Source organism: Paramisgurnus dabryanus, chromosome 1, assembly GCF_030506205.2.
Source record: "Paramisgurnus dabryanus chromosome 1, PD_genome_1.1, whole genome shotgun sequence".
NCBI classification, from domain to species: domain Eukaryota; kingdom Metazoa; phylum Chordata; class Actinopteri; order Cypriniformes; family Cobitidae; genus Paramisgurnus; species Paramisgurnus dabryanus.
In genome coordinates this window covers 31,802,307-31,811,260 of record NC_133337.1, presented here as the reverse complement: position 1 = coordinate 31,811,260, position 8,954 = coordinate 31,802,307, and the positions used below count along the sequence as shown (strand labels likewise).

Here is an 8,954-nt window from a genome sequence, read left to right as displayed (position 1 = left end):
GCAAATCTTGCACCTGTGCGCAGTACAGCGGAACACAACTTTATCCTGAGTCTTGTGCCTGGTTCCACACGTACTTGGATTGGTGGCCATGACGGTGAAATTGTAAGTCATTTTGCTCTGAAAGAAAGTTAATGCTTTTACTATAAAACAGATTTTTGTTTCTATGGATACAATATAAAATATAGCTGCAAGCAGCGATTACCAGGGTTCAAGAAATTTGAACCACAAGACCTTTAAGGGCATGCCCGTACAGATATTCTGCATTGTACAAAATAAATGACGAAAAATAAGCTACCAGACACACACGCTTTCAAAGTTATCAGCAAAAAAGCTCCTCTCATTCAGTGAAATCTCTGCCTCTCTTCTCAAAAAGCATTGACAAATAGAACACTGATGGAAATGTGAGTGGTGCTTGCAGTGGCAAAGCTCGGGTCACAAAATGTTAGAATAGTGTTAATGAGTCAAAAGAGCCGAACCCCATGTCTCTACGATGTTCTGATAAAGATCTAGCTCTTGCAAAACGGTTGCTAGGGTATTCTCGTTGGTTGCTAGGGAGTAAACTGCAATCCACCAATGATTATACTCAAAGCCATGAAAGGAATAAGCCATGATGATGCATGATTTTATAAGGTTGCAGTATTTGTGAAAATAACCACTAGGTGGTGCTATTACAAACTCGTGCGCGAAACCTCAGGTCATTACTGTGTTACATCTAGCTAGTATCATGGCTATACACTTTAGTTTTGTGAAGAAACAGTTGTATGACCATTGGGCTTGCTCGATAGGACTAAATAGTTACTTTTTTATTCAAGAAATGAAAGAGACATACGTTTTGTTCGTCTTGATCTGTAGCGCCCCCATAGGCCGATTGGGGTCATACTCTGTCAACCTCTTTTATCAAAAAGAGACCTTTGGCTCAGTTTCAAGTCTCTAGGCCTTACGGTTTGGTCTGCACGATCCGTTTTACGGCAGCAGAATAATAATAATAATAAAAATCCATACAAATACAATAGGGTTAAAGACTTACGGGCTTGAACCCCTAAAAATGTTATTGTTACAATATAAATGATTGAATTATATCATTAATAAGTGTGAATGCATTATTAGTAATCTCTTTCTACTGACTCTCCTCACTCATTAGGATGGACAATGGCTGTGGGCTGATGGATCTCAATTTGACTTTATCAACTGGTGCCCTACAGAACCTAACAATAATGGTGGTAAACCTGAGGACTGCATGGAGATCAACTTTACCAGTAAAAATGCCTCCTATCATTATATCTGATACAGTTCATTTTAATCTCATTAGTTTACACTCAATATTTTTTAATACTAACATTTATTAAAAAGGAAATACTGAAATATCACATTTACATTTAAGTATTTAGACCCTTTACAACAACACTCAAAATTTTGCTCAAATGTCTCCCAATTCTCTTGATCATTGCTGTAATGTTTCTAAATCTCGTTTATCCACCTGTGGTAAATTAAATTTATTGGACATGATGTGTCAACACACACCTCTTTATAAAAGTCCTAACAGCTGACAATGCATATCAGAGCAAAAATCAACTGTAATGGGTCTGAATACTTTTTGAATGCACTGTATGTATTTCATCAGTAGTGATCAGAACTGATTTTATATTCATCTTATCCCACAGGTAACCGTTGCTGGAATGATGAGTCCTGTTTGACCACAATGAGCTACATTTGTGCCAAACCTCTGTGATCACGAGAAATCAATCTGTATCAAAAGTACTTTGATTGTACTACATGCCTATACATTTTCTATGATCTTATCTTTAAAATCTCTGAGATTATCTTTATAAATTACTAAACCTTTCTGAAAACTTCTTAAATCAATAAAAGCATTTATAAAGCAAATCTTGTGCATTGTGGAGTCATACTTTAGTCATGTAAAAAGTACAGGTTGTTTTACATTTAAACTATATCAGAAAACAGTTTCTTCATATCTGGGTTATATATTTAAGTAAATGTTACCTAATGGAACTAATATCTGATCATACTTGTTAGATGGCTAGTCCTAACTTGCTGCTTTCATCATCATGTCATCATCAATCATTTCAAGAGAAAATGTAATTATTAAATAAAAATAGTATAAAACAAAATAACATTAGAGAACAAAGGAAAACATGCAAAAAATAAAAAATAAACTGTAAAACAAAAATTTTGATGGATTAAAAGTCTCCCTCTCATGTTATGAGATGTCACAAGGTGCACATGTGAAGTTTGAGATCATAATGAGATCATGAGTCAAGTAATTCTGCTTCCGAAGTACACTGATTACTATAAATATACTATATGTATACAGTCAGCAGAGCAGCCAGCAGAGAAACTATATGGACAGTGCGGTGTGAACGAATGCTGAAACATGATCCATTTAATTTAGTTTAGAAAAAGAAACTTTTTTGATTTTAGAGGTATTTCCAAGAAGTTCAATTCATATTTAATTTTTAAACACTTTCTGCGTGTCTTACTAAGTTCCCTGTGGCCTGGTGGCTCTGGAGTCAATTATTCCGCTTATACCACGATTACAACAAACATTGCTCTGTCAAAATGATAGATTTTTATTTTATGTCAAAAATCATTAAAATATTAAGTTAATATCATGTTCCTTAAAAGGCGGACAATGGTTCATGTTTTACGACCAATCCATGAAAGAGCAATTTAACTTTACATCAAAAAACATAATCAGGATATAAAGTAACAGACAGCAGAGGGTACAATAATACTAAAAACAGCAAGGAACAAATGCAGCTCTTGTTGTCATGTCAGGTTCAGAATGTCAGGTTTACTGTTTCATAGTACAGTAAAATGTTATACTTCAAACTTTGAACCATGACAAAATAGATGTTTCTGTACATTTACATTTATTTATACATTTGACAGATACTTTTACCCAAAGTGACAGTGCATACAATGTATACATTTGGTATGTGTGTTCCCTGGGATGCAATCCACAACCTTGTGTGCTGCTAATCCGATGCTCAGCCACTAAGCTACAGAAACACAGGTCAGACTTTGTTTCGAGCTGATAAACCATTTTTAATATGGCTAATGGTTCCCATATGATTACGAGCCAGTTAACCACTTTTAGTGCTATTTAGCACCGGTTGTGTAGAGGGAATTTTGTGCCATAATTATACAAACAAATCCAGCATTTTGCAAACAAACTCAATCTGCTTTGCAAAGGGAAAACTCGATTCGCAAACAAACAGAAAGGCTTTGCAAGTAAAAAAAGATTTGAGAGAAATTCGCTCTATACCCCCCCCCCAACATGTACTGATAATTTTAAGTTCAGTTTACTTAAATGTTTTAGTTTAATGAATTTTGTGAGCTTAAAAGTTTTAATGAACTAAAATTTTAAGCATATGTAGGCCTACAAAACATAAATTATATATATATATAATTAATGTCTGAAATATACAAAAATAATTGTGCATAAGCAATCAAAAAGTGTTCATGTGTCAGATCAGGTTGTTTTATTGATTTTTATTGAATTAACTTATCTGCTTGTTAGGGAGACATGTTTACCATTTTGGAAGGAGGCTGGCGAGTTGAATCAGGTGTTTTAAATAGGAAGACACCTAAAACTTTCTGGGAAGGGGTCCTTGAGAACAAGGGAAAGACCTGATTTACTGTAATGCTTATTTGCCGCAGGACTACAGGTTGATAATATTAGAATGTTTTTTTGCAAGTACTGGAGGGAAAGGCACCAAACCCTCTTTAAGTTATTATACACATATGCACAGATGAACCAGTTGTTGCCAGACTGCTCTGGTCCAGTTGCTGGGAAGCCTCTCTGTCTCTCACACCTCATTGAATATGTGGGTAAGCCACTTGACGATGCTTTCACCGCCTGACCTTAGCATCTCGGCAGTTATTGCATCTTTGGAATCTATTGCTTTTGTAGCGAATCAGCGGGAGGAGGAGAACGGTGTTATTTAAAACACTATAAACCTCCGACCGAAACACTACGGGAATTGAAGGGAATTTGGGGTAATTCCCATATTTAGCTCAAATGGAATAATAAGTACAATTAACTAATTAATTATACAAATTATTAAGATTTTAAACTGATTTAGCAGAATAATAATAACAATTAATTAATGTATTTGTCCAGCAAATACTCATAATTGTTCATTTAAGAAGTTAATTCTGTGGCCTTTAGAAAATAACATTCTTACTGCTATAAAGTATTTTTAAGCATGTAGCTTTAAGATCTTAACGGCAGATTAAGTGACATTTATTTCATGAGCATTGAACACAGAAACAATTCAATTGTGAAATGCAAAACCGGTTTATTAAACTACGTTACATTACAAAAACACACAAGACTAACTAAACATACAAACAACAAACAAGAAACATATATGAAAGAGAAAGAATGGAAAATTAAGAGAGAGAGAGAGAGTAAAGGAAGGGCAATATCACTATAGACTTAACTTCTGCACAAACCATCAGAACTCTAAGAATCACCTTAATTAAAAGGGGCAATAATTTTTACAGCGAATGAACAAGCGATACTTGCGTTTGGCTTTTGTGAGGCACGTGTGTACGTCCAGCTGTATGGGCGCGTGTGCGAGGAAGAGAGTTCCTGAGTTTGTGGTCACGTGACGGAGTCCTTGGAGGTGTCCGTAGGAGTTGTTCCTTTTTGGGTTAATCCGTCGGTCTGGTTAATCTGTGGCGATTAATTTGTCCAATTTGTTAAAGTTTGTCCAAGTGTCAGGGTGCCCGTGAAAACTATCCGAGAGAGGGACAGGTCTCACAGCGAGCCCGGCTGGGCGCCGTGGCCTCACTGTTGAGCAGCCGTTTGGCGTGCTGTGCGTGAGCTGTGTGCTGTGAGCTGTGAGCTGAATTGGGGTGCAGGCCTCTTAACCTGAGTTTAGACCAACCCCTTGAAGTTCAGATGACCAATCCAAAAGGGTGTTGATAGAGTAGGAAAACTTTGTCTTTGTTTTACCAGACCCATTTGCATAGATGGACTATGCTAAAGATTTTGTTAAATAATAATTTTGATTAATATTTAACAAGTTTGATATCAGTTATGGTATGATGATGCACATCATTGATCAGGAAAGGAAAAGGGGATTATTAAGAGTGTAAACAAGGTATGGTTTGAAACACACATCAAATAGTAATCTCATGAATGTGAATTATGAGACATGCTAAAATGAACAAAGCATCCCTATAGTGTTACAAGAAAGTGGTTCATTACAGATACAAACATGCAATACAAGGATATATAATATATACAATTTAAACCAATTTATTTTGGTCTTAGCTGTGATCTTAGACAGACACATTTTTGTGTCATGGCTGCTTCGTCTCTGCTCACGGTTTGAAGTTTGCTTTGAGGTGTTAATTTGCTTAGATTGGCAAACTAAAACAGCCAGAGACAGTCAATAGGTCTGGAAATGTGTGTTATCAGGAGATTAGGATCTTCTGATGAAAGTGTCCGAGCAGACCTGGTGACAAAACTCAATCTAGGGTCACAGCATGAAACCGTTAACGACCCAGACTGAAAGGACCTCTAGTTGACGTCCAGCCAGATGTTACATATTCCCCCCTTCACGCCCATTAAAGTCCAGGTAGACTTTGGCGGGCGATGATCAGGCAGGTCATGAAGTCTGGATGGCAGGTGTTTCTCAATTGTCTGCAGCGTTCTGTCAAACAGGCAAAGGGTGATTTGAATGAGATTGGGCTCTGGCTCTGCCTGGGTGTGCTGCCTTCCACGGTTCCATTTGAAAGTCCAACAGGAGGACAGTTGTGCACCTGTTCGCTGAATTCTTGCATCCCGTTGACTCTTCATTATGGGATGAAGGTTAGGCTGAGAGTAAGGATGTATCCTATTCCTGCGGAGAGGCACAGTACTGTGTCAGTGGCAGTCCAAGATCAGACAACACAAAGGCTGTCTGTAGTGGGCCTCTGAGCGAGTCTCTGGAGGACAGTGTTGAAGTCTGTGACATCAATTAGTTTGGGTCCTCCCTTACGCAATCCTCATTTCCAGTTCAGGGTTTACGATGAAGTGGTGGTCCCTGAAGAAAGTTGAGATTGCCAGTTTGATGTGGTACTACTCACTGGGAAGGTGATCAAGTGCCAGGTCATCAATGTGGAGAATCACATCCTTTGGTTGTGCAGACTGATGTGGGTGGTTTGTAGGTTAACGTGTTTGTGTAGGCTGGGGTGTTGAACAGCCATCAGTCACCTACGAGTGTTAGTGGCATCGGCTAGTGGTTTAACCGAAGTGGAACACTGGGAGTCGATCTTCATGGGCTGCAGCCCATAGATGTCATCAGTGTTGTCCTTAAAAATAAAAAGGAATGCTTGGGCAGAGATGGTGAATGTCTTTAGTGCGGCTGCACCTGCGCAGGTTTGATGCAAGATGCAGCTGCTTGTTTGGTGGTGAGGCAGTAAGGAGGCGGTTTGGTCTAGTTGGAACTAGTCCCCACCTTTTCTGTTATGCCTCAATGTTTAGTGTGTTGGTTGTGTTATGATGGACCCATCTGAAGATTGTTTCTTTCTCCTCCCTGTCCATCCTGGTCTGGTATGCAACAGCAGAGATTTTGTCCACAATCTGATGGGGTCCTGTCCAGCGTGGCAGAACTTCCTTCGACAGTCACTGGTGAGTTGTGTGAAGTGGCTGTGCGAAGCTGTTGTACCAAACATCGTCATCCACGTCCAGTTCCTCTCATGATGACTTCCAGTCGTAGTATGCCTTCTAGCCCTCAGCCATCTTCTGTAGCTGTTCCTGGGCGGAAGCGAAGGGTTCCAGATGCCTGTGAAGTTCATTGGGATTCTGGTGAGTGGTGTTGGCTGTGATGAGATTGGAATCTCAAGGTTGGTACAACAGGTGTACTGGCAGTGTCATCTGCCGTCCCGTCAATGGTTTGAAGGGAGACATACCAGTAAATTAATTTGGGGTCGATCTGATAGCCATAACACTAAAGGGGAGTTTCCGATCCCAGTCCATCTGATTTGCTGAGACACATTTCTTTGACATGCTAGCCACAGTCTGCTTGGTTCTTTCACTTGGTCCGATGAGGAGGGATGATGCTGATGTGGAGTTGGGCGTGCGCGCCTAGGGGTTTCCACACATCTTTAATAATTTCAGCGGTGAAATGGGTACCTCTATCTGAGTTGACTCTCAGTGGCAGTTCGAACCTGGCGAAGATGTGGATCATGTGTAGAGGTGCTGTGTTTTGAGCAGTGTCGTTGGGTGCTGGGAGGCTCGACCCACTGTGTGAATTGGCAAATGACCATGAGAAAATGTTTGTTGCCCCTCGTCGACCTGGGTAGCAGTTTACCCAGCCTTAAAGTCTTAAAGTCTGACCAAAATTAGCACCTGTTCTTTGCAGTGGTGCTCTGTGGTTTGGGTTAGCCGATTGTAGTTAGCAGCAAACCAGGCATCCTTTGATGCATTCTGCTAAGTCCTGCTGCATCCAGGGCCAGTATGCCACCTGTTTCAGTGGTTTGTACGTGGCTCTTGCGACTTGGTGTCTGGCACATGCTGTGTCATGCGCATACATCTGTAGGACCCCCCTATGTCAATGAAGAACCACATGCTTTGGTGTAGTGCGGTCGTCAGGGACATATAAGAGGATGTGATGTTGTATATGCAGCAGGTGTTACATGTCGTTAAGACATTTAAGGGCTGGTGTAGCAATGAGGTCAGAGTTCATGATAGGGCAGGTGGAGGGGTCTGAGAGGTGGTTGACATAGCTTGTATGGTGGTGTCGGAGGCATGTAATGCAGCTATGTCACTGTTTGAGATATGTGGAGCCAGTGTAAGTGGCTATGTGATGGGCACTGTGGTGGTGGGCGTGTGTTGGCCGCAGGTCAGTGCAATCACAGTTGGGCGGGTGGGTGGGTTGTTTGTAATGTGCACAACAGTGAACTTGAACTTTTGGTCTGAGACGATGTTCTCGCGACTGGCTGCTGGGTAATCCATAACTTTGTGACTTGGCAATATACTTCAGATGATTTTCTGAGTGACAAGGTAGAAGTTCTCTTACCTGAGCCCAAATTTTTACTTTTTAAAGTCTGTTAAAGGCTCAAAACTATCTAAACAGTCTTTGCCAATGAAAAGAGGATATGTGTCCACTGGTGAGATTTACACAGGGTGTAGAAGTCTCATAGGACCGATGGTCAGGTGGATGGAAAGCACCTGTTGCAGTTTGGCTGTGAGACTGCATATTCAGCATACACCTTTGTGGGTTGAGGGTCAGATCTTGTGCTTCATCTTTATTCTGGAGTCTTGTGAAAAGCTGGAATGACATCAGCATTAGATCAGCTCCAGTGTTGGCGAGGGTTTCCAATCTGACCTTGTGTTTCACGGTGGTTGCTAAATAGAGTCTTTTAGCTACTCCTCTCTCATTCAGGTTTCCCAGGGCCTTAGTACCAGGTTTTGTGTGGTAACTGGAAGGCAGTTAAGGCTGGTCTTCAGTGATTCTGTAGGGAAACAGATGTCTAACACAGCACTTTTCTGGTACCTGCTGAATCTGACTGGTTGATGTTTGAAATACAGTTTGTGTGCCAAAGTCTCTGATTTTTGCGGTGACTGGTTCGATGGTAATGTGATGAGTGGCAGAGATTTGAGTGTTGCTTGCAGGAGGGTTTTCTGGAAAGTTCTTGCTGTTTCCAGTGCTGCTGCTAGTGATAAATAGTTCAGTTCATCCTTGGGGTCCTCTTTGAGAGGCCTCCTTTGGATTTGACTTCTTCACTATTTTCAAAATCTCTGCTGACTCAGATGTGTATGTGTCGCTTTGCTTTTGTGACAGTTCAGACTTAGCTTTGTTCACTGTGTGTCGAACCTGGTCCATCTGTTGACTGTTTGGACTTCTCATTCTGACAGGTGCAGGATGGTTTCCATGGACGCTGTCCTCTGGCTGTCTGATGATCTTGGCTGTGAAGTCCTTCGATCCTCTTGGCTC

General features: G+C 40.6%; 2 protein-coding genes across 2 annotated transcripts in view; both read left to right on the top strand.

Annotated features, from left to right (window-relative positions):
- LOC135779088 (ladderlectin-like) overlaps positions 1 to 8,954 on the top strand; it is a 95,809-nt gene that overhangs the window by 40,903 nt on the left and 45,952 nt on the right. The window lies entirely within an intron of this gene.
- LOC135779081 (ladderlectin-like) lies at positions 4 to 1,884 on the top strand (the record flags this gene model as incomplete). The annotated part of the gene is made up of 3 exons (XM_065289736.2): positions 4 to 102; positions 1,142 to 1,256; positions 1,662 to 1,884. Coding segments are annotated over 3 exons (282 nt in total), but the record flags the coding sequence as incomplete, so codon positions are not given.